The 26,764-nt window shown below is 33.5% G+C and overlaps 3 protein-coding genes across 5 annotated transcripts; 2 read left to right on the forward strand and 1 right to left on the reverse strand.

Annotated features, from left to right (window-relative positions):
• Window positions 1–1,454: 1,454 nt before the first annotated feature.
• On the reverse strand, window positions 1,455–6,937 carry LOC114730498 (3-isopropylmalate dehydratase large subunit, chloroplastic-like). The gene is made up of 15 exons (XM_028917580.1): window positions 6,842–6,937; window positions 6,550–6,687; window positions 6,287–6,457; window positions 5,656–5,808; window positions 5,481–5,549; window positions 5,283–5,399; window positions 4,777–4,851; window positions 4,546–4,623; window positions 4,326–4,421; window positions 3,755–3,804; window positions 3,438–3,492; window positions 3,186–3,317; window positions 2,476–2,523; window positions 2,068–2,226; window positions 1,455–1,751 (listed from the first exon to the last, which is right to left on the reverse strand). Exons 1-15 carry the CDS (start codon window positions 6,890–6,892, stop codon window positions 1,611–1,613), a joined length of 1,533 nt encoding a protein of 510 aa, XP_028773413.1. The 5' UTR covers window positions 6,893–6,937; the 3' UTR covers window positions 1,455–1,610.
• Window positions 6,938–8,392: 1,455 nt separating this feature from the next.
• Window positions 8,393–11,920, forward strand: LOC114730501 (transcription initiation factor TFIID subunit 10). 2 transcript variants are annotated; one of them, XM_028917583.1, is made up of 7 exons: window positions 8,393–8,492; window positions 9,946–10,071; window positions 10,189–10,253; window positions 10,845–10,907; window positions 11,166–11,223; window positions 11,316–11,366; window positions 11,681–11,920. In XM_028917583.1, exons 2-7 carry the CDS (start codon window positions 9,979–9,981, stop codon window positions 11,759–11,761), a joined length of 411 nt encoding a protein of 136 aa, XP_028773416.1. In that variant the 5' UTR covers window positions 8,393–8,492; window positions 9,946–9,978; the 3' UTR covers window positions 11,762–11,920. The 2 variants fall into 2 exon arrangements, with proteins under 2 accessions (XP_028773416.1, XP_028773415.1); XM_028917582.1 differs by having other exon boundaries at window positions 8,408–8,525.
• Window positions 11,921–13,701: 1,781 nt separating this feature from the next.
• LOC114730495 (serine/arginine repetitive matrix protein 3-like) lies at window positions 13,702–18,323 on the forward strand. Of its 2 annotated transcripts, none has more exons than XM_028917575.1 (6): window positions 13,702–13,994; window positions 14,083–14,232; window positions 15,040–15,174; window positions 17,081–17,230; window positions 17,706–17,849; window positions 18,192–18,323. In XM_028917575.1, exons 1-6 carry the CDS (start codon window positions 13,950–13,952, stop codon window positions 18,312–18,314), a joined length of 747 nt encoding a protein of 248 aa, XP_028773408.1. In that variant the 5' UTR covers window positions 13,702–13,949; the 3' UTR covers window positions 18,315–18,323. The 2 variants fall into 2 exon arrangements, with proteins under 2 accessions (XP_028773408.1, XP_028773409.1); XM_028917576.1 differs by having other exon boundaries at window positions 17,760–17,849.
• The last annotated feature ends 8,441 nt before the right edge of the window (window positions 18,324–26,764 follow it).

Genomic DNA, 26,764 nt, shown 5'->3' on the forward strand with positions numbered 1-26,764 from the left:
AAAAATAATATCATAACTAACATATCTTTAAAAAATAGATTTATTATTAAAAAATTGTATATTAAAAATTTTAAATCTGAACTATCCATATTAGATTTTAAATTATTTAGATTGTATTATAGTGATAAGTACATGGTACTCATCATTGTGATAAGCATTGAATGAAGATCACTTATTCATAACATTCAAATTTAGAGCAAGGTGTAGTCCTTTTGATAAGTTTTAATTAGGGATTTGTTTTTTTTTAATTTTACTCTTAATTATTTATTCTCTCTCATTTGTCATATTCTCTTATCACATTTCTCATACATTCTTTTTCATCCTTTTTATCATTTATTATAAGGACATGTTTAAAAACAAAACTATATTTATAATATATTTATTACTTTTAACTAATTGTTCGTCATCTTTAAATTAGTTATATGAAGCTTATAATAAGAATCAGAGGAGTATTAAATAAGTACAAAGAAAGGAAGAAAATTTAACAAATATGTCGGAAACATGCTAACATACTTATACGTATGTATTCTAAGTTATATAACAAGCACATAAATCTTGCATGAAGACATGAGTATTGACAGATGTCACCTTTTTAATTATATATTATTTTTATTATTTAAAATGTATTCATTTGTTTATGACCAATTCAACCACAATTCACCCAAGATCGGAGATTGAATTACGTGTCCGGTTTTTCAGTTCACTGAATCAATGTGGCGCCACTGGTTGCCACGAGACCCACAGTAAGAAAGTGGCTCCGTGACGCAAAGCGAGCAATGAAGATGGCCGCGATTAATTCAATTTTGTGATCAACGCTTTTCGTTTTTGGAAAATAGATTTCGCTTACCAAATTAAAAAAAAAGAATGAAAAAACAAGAGTAAACAATGTCTCCAAACCTCGTTAACACGGAAAGATTTCGCTTAGATGAGGAATCCTTGCGTGACGAGAAAACAGTTTGAATAAAAGGCCACATTATTTTTTGGGTAAAATTCCATTACATCATCATAATAAAATATACATCATGATTATATAGGACCTAATTCTTAAGTTAGTTTTGTTCCTAATTTTGTTCCTAAATATAAGATTTATTTTTTATATTTTTTAATTTTTTTCTAAATTATCCCTGTAAATACCCCTTCAACCATAATTAGGTAGGAAAAGAAAAGGAAGTATTAAGAAAGATGATTATGGTGTTTTAGAAAAAATGTATTACTTTTCTTATAATTAACTAACTTACCTAACTTCTTTAATCTAATCAAATTAGTTAAATAGGTCTTATATTAAGAACCGGAAGAGTACTATTATACCAAACCCCTATATCTCAAAACACCACCCTACTTGACTGTTTCCATTTAACATGCAGAAAACTAGTTTAAGGATGCTCCTCACTGTTCATGCCACCTTAAGCTTTGTTCTCGCAAAGGCACCATACAGAGCAGCAAGAAATTCTATGCATAAATAACATCTCCATCCGTTCTCTCAACAACAACCATGAACGATTACCTCAAACTAAAGGGTCATCAAGTAACATCAATAATGTCTTTAATGTTAGAGAATACAAAACTGACCAAGGCGTACTTTACAAGAATATTATTGATATAACAATAATTTACTGCAAAAAATCCCTTGGGTCAGTGACAAAACCGGTCAACGCGGAGGCAGCTGCAGTATACGGAGATGCCAAATATATCTGACCTTCTTTGTGTCCCATACGCCCAGGGAAGTTCCGGTTTGTAGTCGAAACACAAACCTGCAAAAACAGATGATAATAAATGGGTTCAATTTCCAGTCAATTTTTAGAAAGCATGAAAATGACAATCAACTGCAGTTGCCGGGTATAGATTATACAGTAAATCAAATGGTTGCTTCAAAATTATCAAATTCCATTTCTCAAGACATTAATGGTGGCACATTCGCGATATTGGCATTGATCTTTGAACATATTTACTCAAAGACCAATGCTGATGTCGTAGGTCACTTTAGTTCGTTACAGAGAAGTTAATGTTGGAGGATGGACCAAATCCTACGTGGTCCTAGATGTTCCAAACAGAAACAGAGGAACTTGCCTGAGGTTCATTTAATCGGGCATAGGTATCTTTTGGGCCACCCAAACAAGCACCACAGCTAGGACTTGCAGGTGTGTCACACCCAGCTTCTTCGAAAATCTGGGAGCAAGTTTTACCACCAGATCCGGGGACCGGAATGCTATACAAGTCCATCCACACCTGCAGATCCACAAATAGATACGCCATGTCACAACCATCCAAGTGGATGCTCCCCAGTGGAGCAGAGAGGAGAGATAAGAGTAAACCCACACCGATAGGTGAGTCTTCGACATATCTCTCTCTCCCTCCCCTCACCGCAACACTGCTTTTATTAGACAGGATCCCAGCTCCACAATTATCTATAATCGTTTCCTATGGGAATTTAAAGCTGCAAAGCCCCTGAAACTAAATATGGGAAACTTCTCATACCTTCTGGGTTGCAGGTACAAGAAATGTCGGAACTTTTACTTTTTTACCCTGCAGATGCACATCAAGCTCTTCAGCAGAGTTAAAAAAAAATATCACACCTTCCAAGATAGAACCCAAAATAAAATGACTCTGATCCTACAGGAAGCAGATCACCATGAATTGGCAACAGAACAGTAAATTTTTTAAAAAGATGGCTCACCACCGGTGCTTTGTGTTTTGGCATTATGTGATCCTTTCTACAGGTAATCATTAATGCTACAATCTATATCAAGTTGCACTATTCGTAAGTCATGAAAAGCGTGACTCGTTTTTCCAGTTTTGTGCTATGCACAAGAAAACATGTCTAGTTACATTAAAAACATATTTCACAAAATTGATTGGAGACATTGATACAAACATTTCATAAAGTAGCTTACTTAAATCCGTATGAGATGTAATATATGCTGCAATGCAATATACAATACCATAAGAAAAATGCAAATCAGGCATGCACATTCTAAGACGCCTGTTTATCACACAGCACTAACAGCCCGTCGTTTAGCAGAAAGATCGGTTATCCAGAAAAGCCATCAATTACAAGCCATAAAAATTAAAATCAAATACAATTTTATAATGTTCAGCATATGAGATTTTAAATTATTGGAGCGCATATATCACAAAATTGGCAAGCATATATCACAAAATTGGCAACAGGAGCATATAATGCTTACTGAAGCTAGAAAAACTTTTGCTGCAGCCATGAAATCCTCCGTCTTACCACCTGTGCAAGATCCTATATATACTCTGTCAATTTTTACATCCTTGCATTCTCTTGCCAAAGCACGGTTATCAGGAGAATGGGGCTGTGAAAACCGAAGGATCATATAAGCCATAAAAACTAACAGCAGCAGATTAAAAAAAAAAAAAGTATTCCTGGCAGATTTACACATAAAACCTCGCCACAATCAAATCAAATTACTCACCTTGGCCACCAGCGGCTCCAGTTTCGAGACATCAAATCTATAGTCGGCAAGAAACCTGGATGCCAATAAAGCGAGCATATAAAACCAAGTATTAGTAACAGTCGATTCATAATATGATTGAGTTTTCTCCCATTTACAATGAAAGTGACGTTCAAATTTTGTTGGTAAGACTAAGTTGCCCAGAGAACGGACCTCTATTGCCTCAGATAGCGTGCTTATAATTCTAGGTGTTATATTGAAATAGACACGAGCATTTCCAGGTGCCAATACTAAATATATGGAAAAAGAAAAAAAGGCCAATAAAGGACTATAACTACCTAGCTTGGTTGTCACTATAAAGTGGTTCATATGCAACAGATGTCTTGCCCTGCACAAGAAATGATTACAACATTAAAACCCCCTTGTTAGGCATGAGACAATCCCATATTAAAAACAAGCCATCACACATGAAGAAATCACACGCAGCCACCCATCTTAGGCAAAAACAAAAATCTCCCAATGATGCTAAGCCTCACTGAATTGATTCAGCCAAAGCGTCACAGATTACAATTATTCAAACAAACATGCAAAACACAAAACATATACATATAACATGGAAGGCAACACATATGAAGATTTCCAGAGTTATCAGCTCTGAAAATTATTACTTGAAGGCAGAAAAGGACGATGGCTAAAAAATCAGCTGCTCAATCCAAGGAATCATGAATCAAATGTTCTGAAATAACCTACCTACTTTGTGATATACACGGAAGGATTAGAAGGGAGAGGATAGAGTTGACTAACTAAAAAATGCTTAACAGCAGAATAAAATCATTACAGTAAACAAACATAATCTGGAAAGATTTCACAACTTCCAACATCAATTTTGAATGTATCAGTTGCACAAACCTCAAGATACTTATATGTGGTGCTATCAGCCGGAACAACACCATTCTTTCCACCAGCTTCAACAACCATGTTGCACAATGTCATTCGTTCTTCCATCTACTCAACACAGAATGTTACCAAAGCAACATAAATAATCATCATAAATGAAGTTCAGAGACTGAAGAAATATTTAGGACGGCACAATGTTTTCTAGCATAATATCTTGGTAGGATATACTCACATTAAGACTCTCAACAGTTGTGCCAACAAACTCCATAGCCTTATATGTCGCACCAGCCATAGTTATTTCACCAATAATCTGCAAGATTACAACATTGATACAAGCAAGGATGCAATGGTATATATTTAGGAAGTAGAAACAAAACTAATAAGACATACCTCAGTCAGCTACCATATGAATGTCAATGATAAATCTGATAGAATTGAAAAGCCAATATTTAGGCAAACTTACTTGCAATATTAAATCCTTTGCAAGCAAATAAGGCGGCATTTCTCCATCCAATACAAATCTCAGAGTTGGAGGCACCTGCAATTATAAACTTTATTATACAGGCATGAAAAGGGCATTACATCTGAAGGTATCCCAGTAAAATGGGGAGGCAACCAACAAAAGATGGCTATAATAAGTTGGTCTAGAACATAAGAATACTAAAGATAGTAAAAAGGAAAGGAAAAGCCAAGAAAAAAAAATTATAAAAGCCACCATCCTCCAACCTAATGAGAGCAAAGTAGAAGCAAAACCAACCACATTCGAGTCTAAAATCAACTACCTAATAAATGCAATGATTCAAATTCAGAGAGGATTATACTTCACCCCAGATATGCCTTGATTCAAGAAAAGCTACAGTTAGCGCACTAAACTCTAGTTTTTCGTAGTAAAGATGAATGAGACGTCATATCGTGAGTATTTAAAAATAGCAAAAGCCTCATATAGACCACAATGAAAAACCGACTGACCTTGAGCAGAAGCTTCCCTGTCCCCAGTACAAAACCTGCATCAGTATTACCAATGCCCGTAGCAAACTGACCAAATGCTCCAGCAGTACAAGTGTGAGAATCGGTACCCAGAAGAACCTGCAGGAAAAGAATAAGTTCAACAAAGAGTGGACCACAATGCTGTTAAGCACCAGCTGTTTAATTGTAGATCAAGCAAACCTCTCCCGGCCTGCAATGGCCTTCCTGAGCAAGAGCAACATGGCACACACCTTTGTAATCTGGGTTTGCCTGCATGATTATATGCCCACATTCAATTCCCTCGCTATAAGAATTTACCATGTGCCTTTACAGAATCCAAAATAACAAATTGACATCGAAGAAAATAACAGCATACCTTAAAATTACTCAAATCTTTAATATCATAAAAGTACTTGATGTTTTGCTCCTGGCAGAATTCCCTTAAAATGTCCACATTGCGATTGGCACGTTCATCGCTTGTGAAGATGTAATGATCAGGAATTATAACCAGCTTTTCACGGTCCCAAACCTTGTATTACAAAACAAAATCCAGTCAGGAATCATATAAGCATTAGAACACTTTTTGATCGTTCATATAAGCATAAGCAAAATAATTTGACTAAAAACCTCAAGCAAAAAATGTATTGCTTCCATCTTCTGTAGAAGAAAATTTATTGCTCCAATTTTATTTCTTTTAAATAATGAACAGCTGAATAGTTATGTTGCGGTAGATGAAACCTTTAATGACAAATCTTGCGCTAAATGCCAGGTATAAAATTTCTGTTTTTGAAACGCTTCAATTACTATATTTGGCTCTCTTCATATTTTCTAAGTCAAATATAAGAAATTCATCCAACCCCAAATAGCTCTTTAATTTCAGTGGCAGTGAAAAACACATATCACTGCACAGCAATTCTAATATTTATCGAACGTAACATCTCAGTTTAGTTTATAATCATTAGAAACAAATTATCAATCAGAGGTATTGGGTAACAGATAATAATTACCTTTGCATTCTCACCGAATTCTTTCTGGAAAATTCCGATAGAACCAGGACCGCATACGTCATGGGTCATCAAAATATCAACATTAACCCAAACATTGTCCCCTGGGCTCAACTGGGGCTTCTCAGACGCCCTAGCCAAAATCTTCTCTGTCATCGTCATTGCTGTCTTGACCTGCAATCGGTCATTCCAGCCACAACAAGTTACAAACTAGGGTTCAGAAAAACATAAATCCAAAAGCACAAGCGATAACGAAGCAACAGAACTGATCCAGTGGCGGAAGATTTGCGTTCCGATTGCTGAGGAGCTACAACCGAACAAGAAATTCTCCTTGAGACAGCTCTCTCACATTTTCGAGCTGAAAGAGGCGACGTCGAAGCGAAAGCGGAGAGACCCAAATCTTTCTGAAGGACAGAAAATCAAGACAGAGATGGGTTTGAGCATAGTTAACCAATTTCAACACGGAAAGGAAGAATCCAGCCAGCAAGAAACCAGGTGAAATAAAAACCACATGTTGCATTCGGGGGAAGCAGGAAAATGTAAAGGAGTCGAACTAACCTTGCTGTGGGGAAAAGAAGTGGAGGCCAGAGAAAAGACCGAGGAAGCCATTGCTGTGCCGCAGCTGATTAGGAAGCTTCCGTTGCTTGTGTCAGAGTAACAGAGTTCAGAAGAACAACGTTCGCCAGAGGCGGCGGCAAAGAGAGATGCCAAGCTATGATGCGATTTCTTCCTCGATTTGTATGGTCAAGTCAGTTGTCGTTTTGGCTCAAACTGTTTAAACTCGGAAGTCCAAGGTAAAAAAAAAAAGGGGTTAAGAACTGTATTTCCCTCAGGATTTTTTTCGGTGCGAATTATGAAGTGGGGCTTGGTGGCTTTGACCCGTTGGCGCGTTCATATGATAATGGTGATAGATAAACGGCAAGTTTAGGTTTTTTCTTTTTTCTGTTCAACGCTTAATGCTTTAATAGTTCTGTTTTGTCCTGGATAAGGGGAATGGGCCAATTAGGCTTGCATGATAAAAACTACTCGTGTTCGTTTAAAAATTAAAACCGGAGAGGGCAGCCAGACTCTTCTAGCATGATTACGAGGATGCATGAAAATGATCTTGCTTTTGATATATTATCATGTACTTATTTAATTTGATTTTAAATATAAAATTTCAATTTATTTTGTCATATTTATATAATTTTTTAATACAGTTAATTATTAAAGATATTTTTTAAAAAATAATATATATCTATTATAAATTTTTAATATATTCAAATTAGTTAACTAACTTTTATATTAAGGATTGAGGATATTACAAACCCATGATTTGGCGAAACAAACGGGTTATTAGTCTTGATTTCACATATGATGGGAAGGTACATTTAGAAGCCAAATTTGATTATTAATGACAGGAATAAATTATGAAAATCACAAGAGCAAGAATTGCATTTCCTCTTCAAAATCGTAATAATTCTCCTGCCTCGCGAGAGTTGTTTTTCTAGTCACCTATATGATTTTTTGGCCAAATATTTTCCATAATTATAATCTATTATTAATTATTATCATTTTTGTCTGGATATTAATTATAATCATTATTGCTGGGGAACAGTAGCATTAGGATCTTATATTGAATTCATTGGTCATATATATAATCATTTGTCTTATACTACATTTGTTCTAATTATAAAAGCTAGTTGACTAATTTAAAAAGAATAAAAAAGTAAGTTGAGTTAATTATTTGTTTTAAATAAGTGTTGTCTTTCCTAAAATATCCTTATTAATCAAGGGTATTGGCTAGAACAACTATTGTTAAAAAGACTACTTTAGAAAAAATATATATATAAATATGATAGATAAAGTGGATTGGGATCTTATATTTAGGACCAAAATAAAAGTTAAATGAGATTTTATATTAAGAACTGGAGGCAGTATTTTTCATATAAATTTTTTTTACCAGCATTTTTCATATAAATTTATAATTTAAGAATAATATTTTAAAAATAGAATAACGTAATTAAAAAAAGTTAATGATACTTCACATAAAATTTTCCGAGAAAATATTTACCAAGCCACCAGGACTTCTATTGAATAGTCTCGCTCATTTGGCATAAGAAGCAGATCCATTTTTCTCCGTCGACGAACAAGCATTGCACACCCGGTCGAGCTTGCCGTCCACCGCTGTCGGCCCTGCGTGTTTGTTCCCGGGGAAGGACTGAAGAAGGTTCGAACATTAGGGCTTTGTCTTCTCCCTCTTGTAAGATTGATTTGTTCAATCTAGACTCGAATTTGTTCCCCGCGTCATCTGTTCCCTGCGTGGGTTTCATACATGTGTCGGATGCCTTCGCGCCGTTTCTTTATTTGTTTTAGATTTTTCCTTTTAATTTGGCTTTGAATCAAGTTGTTTAATCGTTTGAATACTGACGCTTTTGAATCTGGGAATATTTACAGATTGAGTTTAAAATTTTTAACTTTGATTACTAGTATTTTGGTTGAATGGTGTGTAATTGGCTATCATATTCCTGCCCTCTTTATTCTGATTATTCTCGACTTATATACTTTGGACTGTGTTGCTGTGCAATGTTGGATTTTTTGTGTAATGGCGTTCTGCTTATCAATCTCTTTTTATAATCATCAATTTAGAAAATTCTCAAGGTAGTTGTGATGCATGATCTGGTGAATGACTGGGGTCGATTTGTGTCTGGCAATTCAGAAGATTGAATCTAAATCATTTCCTGCTGCTTATTGGACTGTGAATTTAGAAGCTATTGACAGAAACTAGCAATTGCCCACCTTACTCACTTTAGGCAACACTTTTCAAGATTATAAATTTCAAGATGAAATTGGAAGAACATAAATTGCGAGTGCTGTTATAGCCATTCTTCAGTGGCTTGGAGGAGTTGCCTGAATCTATTGGCTTGCTAAGGCATCTTCGTTAAAGTATCTGGAACAAAAATTAAAAGATTCTGATATCAGCTATCCATATTTAAAATACTTCAGTAGGGACAGATGCCCTGATTGTAATCTAGGCCCGCCTATGGCTATATGCCAGAATCTGTTGTTTTAGTGACATAGAAGGAACAAATGAAATGTTAAAATAGCAAAACTAATGATATCAGTGTTATGGCCATTCAAGGTCTGATATATTTGAAAGACTAGAGGCCTCTACCTAAATAAGAATTTCTGATATCATCAGGTATATTATCTTGCTTTCGTGTAAGCCTTTAATTCTAGAATTTATCATTTCATTCTTAACCGTTTAGATTGGAAAGTAGGTAGCTTTTTTTGCTATCTTATATTTTTCAATCCCTTAATTAATTTTTGCAAGTTTGATTTTCTTTTATTTAACTTGTTATTTGTCTTGATTTCTAGTTTTCTATGGTATTTTTAGTGTGGACCTATGTGTGAAATTCTTTAACTAAAGTTTGTTGTAAGCTCAAAATGTTTGAGATCTGATAGTAAACCGACTTGTTTGTTGCTTGAAGGAGTTATGCATTAATGATATAAAGCTACTTTTGATATTAATTTTAAATAGCTTTCTATGGTTCTCATTGATGAGATATCTTTGGCATTATATATTTTTTGTGTTCATCATACATGGTTTATGGCTGATCAAAACAAAATTCCGACAATTCTGCTATTGACTCTGTGGAACATACATAAATATTGGTTGACAGCCTTGAACAAGCCTTTAAAGAGGATTGAGAAAGATGAATCATAACCCACAATCAAGTGAAGGCAGGCATGATGACGATGCTGCACTATCAGAATTTCTAGCTTCTTTAATGGATTACACTCCTACAGTAAGTTTCTTTCACTATCAATGACCTGAGAAAACTTCCTTAGCTTGCTTTATATTCATTAGAACATCTAAAGCCCATCGCTAACTCCTTTCTCTTTTATTTTTATATCTCTGATAGATACCAGATGAATTGGTGGAGCATTACTTAGCTAAGAGTGGCTTTCAATGTCCTGATGTTCGATTGTAGGTACTTCTTTTCTTTTTTTTTGGGGAAGTCAATCATCTTGTTCACTCCATTTAGATATTGTTTATTTGAGCATTCTTTTGTCACAAAGAGAGTGCTCTGCCATCTGTTTCTGGGATGTGAACTGATTTGGCTCGCTGAAATGTGTGCATCTAAGTTCAAATATAGTGTAATTTTGGATCAATGACCCGTTGCTAATCTTATTAGTCGTATCTCTTTCCTTCGTACTTTTAATTCTAATAGGACGTTTTTACTTTTATTTCCAGAATAATGTAGACTGTAGATTGAAGAAAGGAAATATATATATATATTAAAGTATCAGAAAGTTGAGTTACATTCAAAATCAACATAATTTTTATAGAAAATTTATTAATGGTAAAAGAAAGTAATGCATCAAATACTCCAAAATCGAACATTTACTGGCTATTGAAGTTGCACAGTCTAGTTGGATGGGTGAGGGGGCTCATAATTACTTTTATTTAGAGTGAAAATTGTTGAATGATATGTTACTCATTTGGATCTTTGGGCCCCATCATTTCTTGTGCATATGTTGTCTGGTCTAGTTGACTTTTTTTTTCTTTTTCTGGCAGAACTAGACTTGTAGCTGTTGCTACCCAGAAGTTTGTAGCTGAAGTTGCCAATGACGCCCTACAGTATGCTTATTGAGCCATTTCTTTCTCTTTTATGCTTTTAATTTCTGTTATGGCCACAAGTTTTGTGCATAATAGAATCAGTTTATTTCTTAGTTTACAAGCTCGATTTTTGGTTTTTTGAGATTTAATCATTATGAGATCTAGTCATGCTATAGGTAGTCTTTTTGGTTGCTATGCTATGAGTAATTTAATCGCCGAACTTTTTGTGTTGGGTTGATGACGTCAACATATTTGAATTTCTACTGCCTGCTCTTGTAGGCACTGCAAAGCAAGGCAGGCAACAATTCCAAAGGACAAAAAGGATAAGCAACAGAAGGTCCTCAACTGATGCTTGCAGTATTTTTTGTCTTTGCTATTCTTATTTCTTATTATATGTATGTCAGTGTCTTGTAAATCTTGTTTGCACAGGATAAGCGCCTAACATTGACAATGGAGGACCTATCAAAGGCCCTGCGTGAGGTAAGAACTAATCTCTACATGTAAAATGGGGAACTTAGTTTTGACTTTTCTCATTCTGACTTGTACCAACTACTACTTCAGTAATACCCAAACTTTTTGCAATAAAAAAAAAATTCAAGCTTGTCTTGTTTAATCAAATGAAATTATAATGAACTGAACCAAACTTGAGTTTTTGGCCGGTTGAATGCCTGCATCAACTTGGAATTTTGTCAGCTTCTTGAGCTAGACTTTTTTGTTCGTTGGGTGTCATTTTGTGATCAACTGCACACATTCACGATTATTCTCATCCATTCCTCAACATCTCTTGTGAACAGTATGGAGTAAATGTAAGGCACCAAGAATATTTTGCTGATAGCCCTTCAGCTGGAATGGATCCTGCTACACGAGATGAATGAGCCATTAATTGTCTGTAACAAATCTTCAAGGCTTCTTGCTTGCTCATAGTTTAGTAAATACTGACATTTGGTAAGGTGGATTTGAGTCTAAAGTCGATGAATTTAGTGGAATAGTTTCAATTTCTGAATGCTTGATTTATGAACAAAAGATATTACTACTTTCGATCCTTAAAATAAAAACTGATTGATTAATTTAAGTAGAATAAAAAAATTAGTTAAATTAGTTGATTGAAGTAAGTAAGTGTTATTTTTCTAAAATATCATTATTAATTATATGTATAAGGTAGAACTATCATTTGATAAAACCTTAACATGTGTAACTGCTACCAAAACCATCTTGAATAATATATCAATCAATCTAAATAGTTTAAATATGATATATGTCACAAATAACAGATTTTTTAACTAAAAATTAATTTTAAATACTAAGGGCAACAAATAGGCAAATTTAAACCAATTAAAAAAAATCAAACACGAATAATACCAAACAATATTGTGCCGATGGATGCATGGGTTCCTGTCGAGGTTGATCAGCAGATAAAAGCATGCGTTGAAGAGTGAGCAAAAGTGTACAATTATCGTCAAACTCATCGTGGTTGTGATCACTTTTTTTGCCCTCGTGGTAGCACTTAATTCACAGATCGTAAGATGTATTATTAGTATTATTATTATTATTGGGGCTCAAACGACACTGCCTGCAAATGAAGAACGAAGTAGGGATGAAATCTTTGCAGGCAGCACAAAAAGGCCTGCCGCTTTTACTGATGTAGTTCAGAATTAAGAACTCCTCAAACTGCAGTAAGCCATCGCCGTTTCGATCGAGGAGGCTGAAGAAACTGTTAATGTGTTGGTTGGAATGTTCCCTCAACTCATGAATGCTGATTTTGCCATCTCCATCTTTGTCCATTGACTGGAACTCTCCAGCTCTGTCTTATCTTCATCAGAGAAGTTTGCATGCTCAGCTTTTGTAACCCTCCTTATGTCCTCCATCGATCCTGATCCCCCCTCGTTATTAATTATTCTTTTTTTTTTTTTTGGCCAAACCCTCGTTATTAATTATTCATGTTTGCAGATTAGTAATTTCTTTTATAGCGTTACTCATCATTAATCGACTTGCCCACATGTTTCGGTGGCCGACCAAGAAATTTCCTTTTCCCACTGCTTGATGCCTGTGTTCATAGTAATCATTTTTTTTGGGGTAGAACTTGTTCATGTTAATAAATAGGTAGTTGTTTAATTTGAGAAGATTAAGAAAATAAGTTAAGTTAGTTATTTGTAATAAATAGGTATTGTCTTTCTTAAAATATCCTTGCTAATTAAGTGTGTTGGCTAAAATTAGAATGACTGCTTTAAAAAAAATGTATAAATATTAGAAATAAAATAGATTGGAATCTTATATTTAGGATCAAAATAAAAGTCAAACAAGGTCTTATATTAAGGACTAGCGGTAATATTATCTTATAATAATAATATTATTTTTTCGGTCCTTAATATAAGGCCACATTGTTGAATTGATTTTAGTTTTAAATATAAGATTTATTTTTCATATTTATCAATTTTTCTTAAATTATCTCTTTAGATACTCATTCAATCATAATATATTTTTATAATTAACTAACTTATTTAACTTCTTTAATCTAATGACATTAGTTAAATAGGTCTTATATTAAGGATCAAAAGAGTATTATATTTATATTTTTATATATTATATATATTGTTATTTACTTATTTACTATTTTTTTATAAATTCTAAAATAAAATTTAGGATGTTATAAAAGCCTAGAAGTGATATAGAATTGAGGGGCACTCGGTTTTCACCAAAGACTCTGCGAGTTTTTTCCATAATGAAATCCCCACCTGATTGTGTAAAAGTAAATAAGCATTGGATTCCATTGCGGAGGTCATCACAGAAAGAGGTTCACATGTGTTGCTCCTGTGCACCATAATTGACTCGTTTCTCGGCTTGCGTTTACCTGACTGCAAAGGATTAAAGTAGAAAACCACGAAGCAGTACTCTCCTTAATTAACGGCTTTTAAATTTGGTCCGTGGCTCGTACATGTGTGTCCCGTATACCTGTGTGTGTGTGTGTGGGGAGTTGTAGGGCCACGGTGCTGAAATGTGAAGAGATAGAAAAGGGAGGTGGCGATAACTGCGCATCAAAACTCCACAGAGGAAGAAAAGGGAAGGATGAGGAGTTGGTCCGCGTCAATGGACAGGAATAGAGATGGCCAGGTGAGTCCCCAGGATTTATATATGTAAACCAAGTCGTCATCATTAACCTTGGTAATTAGATTGTTCTTTGGATGCTTATTCTTTTCAGAGAAGGCGTTCTAATGCTACTGCTGGTTTGGATGGTTATTCTTTTCCACCGCAGCATTCTGATGCTGATGCTGATGCTGCTGCTGCTTCATCCCCTGACAGAGGCAGACAGTCTTTTCAGGGACTGGGAGTGAGGGAAATGCCTTCTGGGGTAACACTACTCCGGTTTTTAATACAGGACCTATTTAATTATTTTGATTAAATTAAAAAGGTTAGTTCAGTTAGATAACAATTATAAATATGACATATGTTTTCTGAAATACTTTCAGTTAAAACTTCTTCAAAAAAACTGACATTTCAAAAAATGTTTTAAATTATTTTATTAAAAATATAAAATGGTAAAATTGATGTATGTGTAGAACTAATGAGTAATAAGTAGTCACTCACTTCATAAAGTATATAGATGTATTATTAATGAGTAAAAAGTATTATTATGGTATTTAATTATTTAATGAAGTTAATTTAGGAAAGAATTGGTAAATATAAAAAATAAGTATTATATTTAAGACTAAGATCAACCTTCTAATTAAATTCTATATTAAAGGCCAGAGGAGTAATATTTTTACTTGGACTTGTATTGCTTTTAATTCCTTAAATTTAACATTAGTGTGTTTTTTGGTCCTTTTAAATTTGATTTTAGATAGTCTGCTTAAAGATTTTTGTCCTTGGGACAGTATTTTCGTTATTAAAATTAAAATAAGATCAAATGTAAGGAACTAAAAATATCCCTTTTTTTTCATGAAAATGCATGTATCACAGGTTGGCTTCAGAAATTTTAATTTTTTGTATCATACTAGTGAAATAATTGAGGAATACAACTAATAATCTATTGAAAAAATAGAGGTGTGACTATTTCGTATTTTAAAAGAGATTATACCATATGTGTATTCTTACGAATCCAAGTCGTCGTCATTAACCTTAGTAATTAGATTGTTCTTTGGATGCTTATTCTTTTCAGAGAAGGCGTTCTGATGCTAACGCTGGTTTGGATGGTTATCCTTTTCCACCACAGCATTCAGATGCAGCTGCAACTGCTGCTCCATCCGGTGGCAGACGCCGACAGGGACTGGAAGCGAGGGAAATGGCTTATGGGGTAATACTTATCCGATCTTTAATACATGACCTATTTAACTATTTTGATTAAATTAAAAAAATTAGTTAAATTAGGTAATAATTATAAATATGGCATATGTTTCTCAAAATACCCTCAATTAAAACTTCTTCAAAAAAATTGACATTTCAAAAAATGTTTTAAATTATTTTATTAAAAATATAAAATGGTAGAATTGATGTATGTGTGGAATTAATGAATAATAAGTAGTCACTCACTTTATAAAGTATATAGATGTATTATTAATAAGTAAAAAAGTATTATTGTGGTATTTAATTATTTAATAAGGGTAATTTAAGAAGTAATTGGTAAATATGAGAAATAGGTTCTATATTTAGAATCAAAATCGACCTTCTAATTAGGTCATATATTAAGGACTGCAAGAGTAATATCTTTACTTGACTTGTATTGCTTTTAATTCCTTAAATTTAAAATCAGTGTGTTTTTTGGTCCGCTAAATTTGATTTTAGGTAGTCTGCTTAAAGATTTTTGTCCTTGACATTGTAATTTTGTTATTAAAATTAAAGTAAGATCAAATATAAGGAACTAAAAATACCCCCTTTTTTTTCATGCTATGCTACTTATTTTAGAGAAAACCGATCCAACAGTCCTTATAGTTTTATCATGTTTTGAATTGGGTCGTTGTAATTTTTTTCTGTTTATTGAATCCTTAATGTTTGCACCATCAATAATACCAGTCCTAACTATTAATAAAGCTGTTAGTTTAATTGAGAATGGATGATGTGGCATCTGGGCCCATCCTCTTCCTCAGTTGACTTCCTTTAGCTTCTCTCTTTCTTCCTCCTCCTCTCAATCTACCTCTGCTCTCACACCACTGTCCGCCTGCAATTATCTCTTCCACTCTCGCTGCTCTTTCTCCCTCCTTATAACTTCTCCACCACCCCCAATTCTCACTTCCACTTCCTCTCAAAATAAAAAATGGGAATGAGAGAGGTGCAATCAATTCCCTCTTCCCTCGTTCTTCCTCCCTTTATTGCTTTTGCTAGTACTTATGTAATGTTGCAGAACAAGAAGACACCCAAAATTCATGGCGGCATCGTTCTTTTTCTTTGCTTGGCCATCACTTTTATGGGCTTATTTTTAAGGAATTCAAGTGTTCATTCTTCAACCAAAATAAAAGGGGCAAGTAATGCATTTCTAAGATGTAGAAATAAATCCATACTACCACGAAGACCAAAAAAATAGACACATGTCGGGCTATGATTTGAAACAAATTATTGCGACCGCCATCATCCTAAATAAGCACAAATCGTCAAAAGTGTTTCATACAAGAAACCATAGAAAGAGCAAGACTCTAACTAAACATGATGTAGAAAAATTCTCCAAACTCTGGGCAACTAGCTTCATGGCTATCACTATCTGATTGTTATAATTCAAACATCCCAGAAGGCATCATGTTCTACACAAAACACCTAACTTTAAGAGAAATGAAAGATAACAACATCATAATAGTTGTGCGAGAGTGGAAGTAGACTGAGAGGAGGAGGGAGAAAAGCTGAGAGAGGTTGACTTTATTAACAGCAATAAATGGCATTATTAACTGTGTAAAGATTAAGGATTCAATAAAAAAGAAAAAAAAACCATAAAAACCCAATTTAAAACATAATGAAACCATGAGGACTGCTAGATTAGTTTTCCTTTTATTTTATTTGAAAATGCATGCGTCACAGGTTGGCTTTAGAAATTTTAATTTTTCGGATCCCACTAGTAAAATAATTGAAGAATACAACTAATAATCTATTGAAAAAATAGGCGTGTGACTATTTCGTATTTTAAAAGAGATTATACCATGTGTATTGTTACGAAACCAAGTCATCATCATTAACCTTAGTAACTAGATTGTCCTTTGGATGCTTATCCTTTTCAGAGAAGGCGTTCTCATGCTGACACTGGTTTGGATGGTTATGATTTCCCGGCACAACATTTTGATGCTGCTGCAGCTGCAGCTATTGCTTCATCCCCTGACAGAGGCAGACTGTCTTTTCAGGGACTGGAAGCGAGGGAAATGCCTTCTGCGGTAATATTTTTTCAGTTTTTAATATAAGACTTATTTAACTATTTTTTCATGTCCTGCTATTTATTTTATTTAAAAATGTATGTAGCACAGGTTGGCTTCGAAATTTTAATTTTTTGTATCACACTAGTGAAATAATTGAGGAATACAACTAATAATCTATTGAAAAGATAAAGGGAAAATTGCAATTTAGGACCTTGGAATTGCAAAAACACAGATAGGGACCCTTGACAACTTCACTTTGGGTTTTGACAACAATAATATGTCATGAAGTTGTTAAAACCCAAAGTGAAGTTGTCAAGGGTCCCTATCTGCGTTTTTACAATTCCAAGGTCCTAAATTGCAATTTCCCCAAAGATAAAGGTGTGACTATTTCGTATTTTAAAAGAGATTATACCATATGTGTATTCTTACGAAACCAAGTCATCATCATTAACCTTAGTAATTGGATTGTTCTTTGGATGCTTATTCTTTTCAGGGAAGGCATTCTAATGCTAACGCTGGTTTGGATGGTTATCCCTTTCCGCCACAGCATTCTGATGCTGCTGTAGCCGCCGCTTCATCCCCTGACAGACGCAGGCGCAGGCGCAGACGCCGACCTAGACTAGCTTCATTTGGACTCGTATTGCTTTTAATTCCTTAAATTTAAAATTAGTTTATGTTTTGATTACTCAAATTTGACTATAGGTAGTCTGCCTAGAGATTTTTGCCCTTGGAACAGTACTTTTGTCATCAAAATTAAAATAAGATTAAATAATAGCAACTAAAAATACCCCATATTTTTTTCATGCTTTTCTATTCATTTTATTTGAAAATTCATGTATCACAGGTTGGTTCAGAAATTTTAATTTTTCATATCACACTAGTGAAACAATTGAGGAATACAAGTAATAATCCATTGAAAAATAGACATGTGTGACTTTTTCGTATTTTAAAAGAGATTAGTACATTTCTCTATTTTTAGGGTTTCGTGACGAGACTTTTCAGAGGAGCTGGGGAAGCGGCAGCTGGTGCAGGTATAGCGGCGGCTATGGCGGGAGGAGGAGTTGATGGTGCTGATAATGATTATGAAGATGATGATTACTAGCTAATTACTAATTTCTAAATATAATCAACTTTTAAATATAACCAACTACTACTTCAGTAATACCCAAACTTTTTGCAATTAGAAAAAGAAAATCAAGCTTGTCTTGTTTAATTAATGAAATTATAATGAACTGAACCAAACTTGAGTTTTTGGCCAGTTGAATGCGTGCATCAACCTGGAATTTTGTCAGCTTCTTGATTTAGACTTTCTGCTCGTTGGGTATCATTTTGTGATAACCTGCACACATATTCACGATTATTCTCATCCATTCCCCGATATTTCTTGTGAACAGTATGGAGTAAATGTAAGGCACCGAGAATATTTTGCTGATAGCCCTTCAGCTGGAATGGATCCTGCTACACGAGATGAATGAGCCATTAATTGTCTGTAACAAATCTTCAAGGGTTCTTGCTTGCTCATAGTTTAGTAAATACTGACATTTGGTAAGGTGGGTTTGAGTCTAAAGTCGATAAATTTAGCGGAATAGTTTCAAGTTCTGAATGCTTGATTTATGAACAATCTTGTTCATTTTGCTTTTAGTTAGAATATGTTTGAAATACGTTTCTAGTTTGAAGGATATCTGAAACGTTATTTTGTTGGCTTTAGAGCCTCAACCTACCATCACGTATTTCCGCAAAAGATGCTGGTAATACGGGCCCAGATGAGAATGACCCAAAACACGTGAACAGCCCATTATGTTGAGGAAAAGCCGCAGAGCCCGAAGAAAGACCTGGAAGCTTGGGGAATTGGATGACGCGGAATATTTCATATAACGGCCAGGGTCATTGAGAGTGAGTGTGCATGGATTTGGAAATTCCTTTCTGACAGATTCTGTGTCTCTCTCTCTCCCTTCACTGTATTTCTCATTCTGCATTCCTATTTTGTCTGTGTCTGTGACTGTGATTCGTAAGCTGTAGTGCCGTTACGCTCTGTATCTGTGATTTCACTGATTTATGAATATATTTCAGAGCAGCATTCATATTGATCGTGTAGTATTGTGCTAACGTGACAATTTCGTGGTGCTCCAAGCACTTTCTAGGTTTGTTTTGGTGGGATGGAAATAGTAATAGAATAAACATTTTTAGAAGAAGAAGTAATAGCAGTAGTAGTAGTAATGATGATGATGGCAGCAGTGAGGATGAAGACAACCAACAATTATGCGAGCAGTTTGCCTGGTCCAACCAATAATTATGCCTATGTTAATCTTTAAGCCGTTTGAAGCGGATTCAACGGGTTATTGACGCATTCTTTTAGGCTTTCAATTTTCATGGAAAACTACCAAACAAAAAGGGAAACGGATACTGTATTTTAATTTCTCCGTCAACTCATTTTCACAACACACGCACTTACTATCATTGAATGTATTTTTAGCTTTTATATGAATAAGAAATGAGATTAGTTTCTTGACATTTATTTCTGAGTAACAAAATTAGAGAGATTTAATACGTATTAATTTTTTTAGAATGATTTCTTTATAACTTTGAGGGGAGGTTTTCAAACTAATCTCAGGACTGGGAGATTCCACTAACAGAGGGGCAATATCGCTACATTTTCGACATTGTACCAACTTAGACTTAAATATCAACGGTAGTTCTAAGAAAGATCAATAATTTTTCTAAGAAAATATACTTCGTAAAGCAAAAAAATTCATCAACTAGTAGTTAGTGGGTCCCTATGGGCCCAGTTAAATTCCCGGAGAGTGGATGGTGATTGTGAATTGTGATTAGTAAGTTACATGCATAATTTAAAAAGTTGATTATGACTTGGGGTAGTGGCCGATGGAGCCGCCGATTTGATTGATGCCTCGAGTCTTCTCACGGGTCTCCGGGCACTGAGTCTTCGTCTTCGTCTTCGTCTTCGGCTTCATTAAGGAGCAAGAAGCCAAGAAGAGTGGGACCTTGGAGCGGAATGTGGTTTGAGAGGGAATGAGTGTGGATAATTTTTCTATTTTTTATTTTTTTAAATAATTATTTTAATGGGTATAGAATATAAAATAAAAACAGTTTCTTACCTATCATATAGAATATAAAATATTTCATCTAATACTCGTTTGCAATTTTTTATTTAAGTATTTCATTACAACATTTCTCATACATCATCATAGATCTCTTAAGTACATACTGTAAGCCACAAGTCACTTTTTAATTCTAGAATACAGAGTGAAGCCAACTTGCATATTGCATGGCATACATACATATGTATCTACGTACGTACCTAGATAGACTGTTGGATGTAAATTAAAATCCCTTAATTCGAAGAAGGTGAATGTACTTTTAGTTTTTATATGAATAAGAATTGAGACTAGTTTCTTGACATTTATTTATAATTAGTAAAATTAGATGGATTTAATCCGTAGTAATTTTTTTAAGAATGATTTATTCAAAACTTTCCGCGGCTACGTTTTCGAAATTCTACCAACTGAGACCTTTTTCGTGCTGCTTATAGATTTTTTTTTGTTTGAGACAATCCTAACTATTTGAGACATTGTCATGCACTAAATATGAGTATCTCTTTTTAGTAAGGGTTTAATCTTAATTATCACGTTATGAGAAACTAATTCTTTCTGTTAAAATCAACTTCCGAGACTTGATGCAGTACTTCATAAGTAGTGATTTTAACTTATGCAGTATTTTTTAAGAAAATACTTCATAAGTAAAAATATTCATCTACCGGAAGCTACTGGGTTCACATATATAGGCCCAGTTAAATTTCAGAAATGATTATTAAACATGATTAGTAGTGATAAGTTTATATTTTATAATTAAATAGGTGTATATTTTGATTTATTTGGTTAAATTTATAGATATCTTATACCTATTTAATTATTTTTTGTAGATTTTCCTCTCTTTTAAATTAATTATAGGACAAAAGATAATCTTGCATAAAATCCACTCAAATCTTTTATTATTTTTTTGCAAGGAGATATAAAATTATTGAGAGAAAGAAATATCACAAATAAAAGATAAGACAAAAAGGAGAGCAAATATTATATATGCACATATATATATTCACATATTAGGAGGCGTGAAGATCATGGAAGAAGCAAATCATCAATTAAGATATAATATATTATATTATATTGAAAGGATCAGATGCGGATAGGAGGCGTGAAGCAATCAAAGGTCACTATATATATATATATATATATATATAGAGAGAGAGAGAGAGAGAGAGAGGAGGACGCACAATAAACAAAGGTAGAGGGTCTTGGCGGCAGTGAGAATTCGAACGAAGAGAAGAGAGCAAGCATCAGACAGCATTTCCAGACTCAGTAACAGAGCATTGTTTGCAATAGCGAATCAGCGAAGTTACTACCTTTGTTCATCCTATGACAGCAACTGAGCAGAGGACCTCTATTGGATCCTTCAACAGTTTACTCCTCTTTTATTCTTCCTTTATTCTGTCACGTTTGGGAATCTTAGAACAATACTATTTATAGTTTATTTTATTATGAGTTTCTAAATTTCCTAGTTGGGGTAGGGATGTAGTCCAACTGGGAAGCTAGTTTTTATAAGTTCTATTTTGACTCTTTTTATTCTTTTTTGAATATCTTTTTATTTTTATATTTATTTCTCTTATTCTTCATGTGGATTTTATGACTAGCCACCATTGAATCTAAATTATGGGTGATCTTGATGGACTAAGAGGTGAAGAGTTAACCTAGATCTACAAAAGTAGACATAAATACTTAGGCTAGGGATAGTTCTAGATATTTATGGTGACTTAAGACTATAGCTTCAAGGTTTAATTAGTTGTTTGGGTGTCGTGAGAACAAATTCAACTCTAATTAAATAGGGACTAATAATTCGGGAGAATATTATGATATTTTAGGAATAGCTGTCACTATAATAAATCAAAGAGTCAATTTAAAGGATAGAAACTAGCAACATATAGGGTAAATCCTGAACCCTAACGCTTTGAGTGATTGATTTTCCTCTTATATTTGATTTTCTCCTACTTTTAATTTATTATTTCATATTATCTCATTAATCAATTCATCTATTCTCATTGTTACTTATTTGGATTAGTAAAAACACAACCTCCTTATAGGTACGACCTTAGATTATTCTAGAATTTTTAAGTAGCTAAGTACTACTAAGTTACATATTGGAGAGGAGTCTCTTTCCTTTTTTTTCCTTCCATTTTCATCCCTTTTTTCATCTAAATTGTAAGGTTAAAATCTTAACTGTCTGGAGTTTATATTTTATAAATTTATGAATAAAATGTCAAATTTTCATTAAAATAAAGAAATTAAATTAAATTACTAAATTCTAGCCAGATAATACAAAACAATAATAAAAAATATATTTTATACAATTATTTTCTATAATATAAAATCTGGACTGTTAAAATTTCAGTCTTAATGATTGAGATGGAAAGTGAATGGAAACAGAGAAAAAAAAAAAAAAAGGAAGTGAAAAGACCCTTTGCCCGTCGTCATACAAAATTTTAAAAGTTGATTATGCTGTAAAGTAGAGGTTGATGGAGCGATCGATTTAATTGATGCCTAAAATCTTCTAACGCGTGTCCACGCATCGGGTCTGGGTCTTCGTCTTCGTCTTCGTCTTCGTCTTCGTCTTCTTCTTTCATCAAGAGCAACAAGCCAAGAGGGGTGGGGCTGCAGAATGTGGCATCAGATAAGTTTGGATGCTCATCAAGAGTGATGAATACCACAAACTCATTATATTTGAATAGTATGAGTTTATTTTTATTTTTATTTTAAAAATAATTATTTTAATGAGTATGGAATATAAATAAAGATAATTTTTTAACTATAATGTTCTCATCAAAATTTTTATTTAAAAACAATTAATTAAAAATTTTAAATTTAGACTATCCAAATCTAATAAGTTTAAAAGATTTATCACCTTAACGAGTACTCAAACCAATTGCATCGCCATAAGAGACAGAATGACAGAAGCTTACAATGCCAATTTGAAGGATAGAGGAGCGGGAATCGATCCAACGTGTAAAGGAAAACGAAAAGAAAATGATTTAGGTTTAGATTTTTTTTTATAACTATATTATTTTCATTAATTATATATTTGTTTTATAAAAATAAAATTAAAATATATTGGTTCAAAAAGTTATCAAAATATTAAAATCTAATTAGATATAGATAATATCTAAATGCTTTCACAAGCCTCCCCCAATTTTTCAGAATCTAAGGTTTTATAGCAATAATATACTTATTATAATACTCCTTAATCCACACCTTTTTTTTTTTAACCAGCAACTCCTTAATCCGCGCCTAAATAATACTATCTCCGGTTTTTAATATAAAACCCAATTGAATAATTTGAAGAGATTAAGAAAGTTATAATATTTCTTAATTATATCATATGTTACATGATATTTCTAGAATATTTATGTGTACCATTAGATTATATATCAATTTATAAGTGCGACAAATTAGTTTTAAAAAAATGATAAACATAGATACTCTAAAGTAATTTAGTAACTTTCTTAATGTCTCCAAATTAGTTATCTAAGTCTTATATTAAGGACTGGAGATAATATATATACACACATCTAAAATAATTATTTCATTAGAACATTTTTCATATATTACTATAGATCTTTTATGTAAGATCTAATTAACTAATTTGAGTAGATTAAAGATCTTAGTTGAATTAGTTAATATGATATGTTTTTTTCTAAAACACTTTAAGCATCTTCCTTAATTTCTTCTCTCCCTCCCCTACTTGATTATTGTTGGAAGAATATCAATAAGATTAATGTAAAAAAAATTGATAAACATGTAAAATAAGTATTACATGTGCCTATATATATATAGGCCACATCTCGCTTTTTAAGTTCTAGGATACAGAGTGGAGGCAACTTGCATGTTGCATGGCATATGTACGAAGGTATCTACGTATGCACGTAGAAAACTGTTGGATGTGAATTAAAATCCCCTAGTTCGAAGAAGGTGATGAGGAGATAAGGAAGGCTGCAAAAGGCATTACGATCCCGTTTGGTAGGAAACATTGAAAATTAGGGATAGGAGGGATTGATATTGAAAAAATCTATTAAAAGAATATTTAGCATAAAAGATTGCTTGTTATATAGAATTAACCAAACCCATGTATGTGGGATTGAGGAATATCACAGGAGGAAGTGCTATTTCCTAATTCCACTTCTATGAGTTTGTCTAATCCTATATAATAAGCAATTATTCATGTTAAATACTATTTTAATGATCTTTTTCAATTGTAATCCTAATTACTATCCTTTATTTTCAATGTTTCGTACCAAACGGTATAAGCGTGACTTATCGAGGTCACTGTGGACAAAAATGGAGACGGCCGGAGTCAATTTCTTGGTCGGCCACTGAAACATGTGGGCCACTCAGTTAACGAATAATGCTATAAAAGAAATTAATCTGCAAAATAACATGAAACGAGGAAGGAAGGAGAGAGAGGATCAATTCAATATAATGGAGGTCACAAAGAGGGCTGCAATTCAATTAGTAATTATTACAGAACACCGACCAGTCCAAATTGTGACAAATTTTCGAGGAAGCTTCGCCTACGTAACAATTGCGTAGTAGAGCTGATGCAAAGATGGTGTCGTAAGTTGACGCCAAAAAAGGAAAAAGAAAAAAAAGCGAGTCATTTGAAAGTGCTTGACAAAAAAAAGTGAAAAACAATTATGGTTGGTTTAGCCAAAAGTTCCTGATCACATTACCAATCTGGCACGGTCAATCCCAATTAACACTCCAACCACACCCAAAAAGCTAATTCATGAGAAAGTAATATAAACACGTAACTAATCTTAAAAGCGGCCCTCCGTCCCCAGTCCCAGCGAATGCCCTATTTCCAGGAACCTGAACACAAACCTAGGCCCAGCATACCACCCCATCTAATGTATTCCTCTGGTCCTATTACAGTACGAAAGGGTTTTAAATATATATATAATGAGATTGTGTTTCTTGCAGGGGGAAAAGAAGAGGTCGTTAATAACAATCATGCGATTAGCAGTTGGACTAGTCCAACCATTAATTATTAACCATGTATACCTATCTTAAGGTTTGGAGCGATTCAACTGGTTGCTATTCTTTGGCCTTCAATTTTCTCCCTGTCCCGACTATGGATCATTCTTAATTCAACTAAGTTACATATAGGCTATACCCCTACTTAAATTCCCGACCAAACCGGAACAGCACTAAGGGGGTGTGGAGTATTTAGATAGAAACCAAACTGTGGTTTTAAAAATACTTTACGGTTTATGAAGTAAATATGTGGAGAAGTTTGTCCGTTTTGTAAAAAATACTTCTTAGAAGTATTTGAGGGTTGCCAAACACTCCCTAATAAATACTAAGTTACATATATATAAATTTAAAGTTGATTATAATTTCTTCAATATAATACCCCTCCACTCCTTAATATAAGACCTAATTATTAAGTTGATTTTGGTCCAAATATAAGACCTATTTCTCATATGTATCAATTTTTTTTAAATTACCCATATGGATACTCCTCAACTACAATCAAGTAGAAGGAGGGAAAGGATATAAAGAAGACGTTATGGTGTTTTAGGAGAAGTATGTCATATGTCTTATAATTAAATAACTTACCTAACTTTGTTAATCTAATCAAATTAGTTAAATAGGTCTTATTAAGGACCGGAGGAGTATTAATAATTTGTGGGCATGCAATCCTCTTTTAATAATTATAATTTTAAATTCAAAGGTAAATTTTTCTAAAACATCTACTAATTAAAAAAAGTTATTATAAACTCAAGGTGTGGTCAGAAAAGTGAGCCGTGGGAGACCTGGAGTAATCCAGACCCGCTTGTCTTCGTGTTTGTCATCTAGGTAAAATAAAAACAATTTCTTACTCATCAGATGGAATATAAAATATTCCATCTAATGTTCGTTTGTATTTTTATTTAAGTATCTCATTACAACATTTCTCATACATCATATCATAGATCTCTTAAGTACATATAGTAAGCCACAACTCACTTTTTAATCTAGAATACAGAGTGAAGCCAACTTGCATATTGCATGCTTGCATACATACATATATGTATGCATGTATAGGTATCTAGGTACGTACCTAGATAGACTGTTGGATGTAAATTAAATCCCTTAATTCGAAGAAGGTGAATGTATTTTAGTTTTTATATGAATAAGAATTGAAACAAATTTCTTGACATCTATGTATAATTATAAAATTAGCTAGATTTAATCCGAATTATTTTTTTGAATCATTTATTCAAAACTTTGGGCGGCTACATTTTCGAAATTCTACCAACTTAGACCTTTTTGTGCTGCTTATAGATCTTTTTTTATTTGAGACAATCATATGCGAGACATGTCGAGTACTAAATATGGATATTTCTTTTAGTAGAGGTTTGAACATTAATTCATCATGTTATAATAAACTAATTCTTTCTATTAGAATCAGTTTTGGAGACTTGATTAGTATTTTTAAGAAAATACG

Source organism: Neltuma alba, unplaced genomic scaffold, assembly GCF_004799145.2.
Source record: "Neltuma alba isolate B1F8T4 unplaced genomic scaffold, ASM479914v2 tig00012741_pilon, whole genome shotgun sequence".
NCBI classification, from domain to species: Eukaryota; Viridiplantae; Streptophyta; class Magnoliopsida; order Fabales; family Fabaceae; genus Neltuma; species Neltuma alba.

Excerpts from the sequence above, each read along its gene's own strand:
- LOC114730495 (XM_028917575.1), top strand. The coding sequence starts at position 13,950 with ATGAGGAGTTGGTCCGCGTCAATGGACAGGAATAGAGATGGCCAG. Across the intron at positions 13,995-14,082 it reads ACAGGAATAGAGATGGCCAG|AGAAGGCGTTCTAATGCTAC; the intron begins GTGAGTCCCCAG and ends TATTCTTTTCAG. Across the intron at positions 17,231-17,705 it reads CGAGGGAAATGCCTTCTGCG|GGAAGGCATTCTAATGCTAA; the intron begins GTAATATTTTTT and ends TATTCTTTTCAG.
- LOC114730498 (XM_028917580.1), bottom strand. The coding sequence starts at position 6,892 with ATGGCTTCCTCGGTCTTTTCTCTGGCCTCCACTTCTTTTCCCCACAGC. Across the intron at positions 4,852-5,282 it reads CAGGGAAGCTTCTGCTCAAG|GTGCCTCCAACTCTGAGATT; the intron begins GTCAGTCGGTTT and ends TTATAATTGCAG. Across the intron at positions 2,524-3,185 it reads CAAAAGTTTTTCTAGCTTCA|GGTAAAAAAGTAAAAGTTCC; the intron begins GTAAGCATTATA and ends GTGCATCTGCAG.
- LOC114730501 (XM_028917583.1), top strand. The coding sequence starts at position 9,979 with ATGAATCATAACCCACAATCAAGTGAAGGCAGGCATGATGACGATGCT. Across the intron at positions 10,072-10,188 it reads TAATGGATTACACTCCTACA|ATACCAGATGAATTGGTGGA; the intron begins GTAAGTTTCTTT and ends TATCTCTGATAG. Across the intron at positions 11,367-11,680 it reads TATCAAAGGCCCTGCGTGAG|TATGGAGTAAATGTAAGGCA; the intron begins GTAAGAACTAAT and ends TCTTGTGAACAG.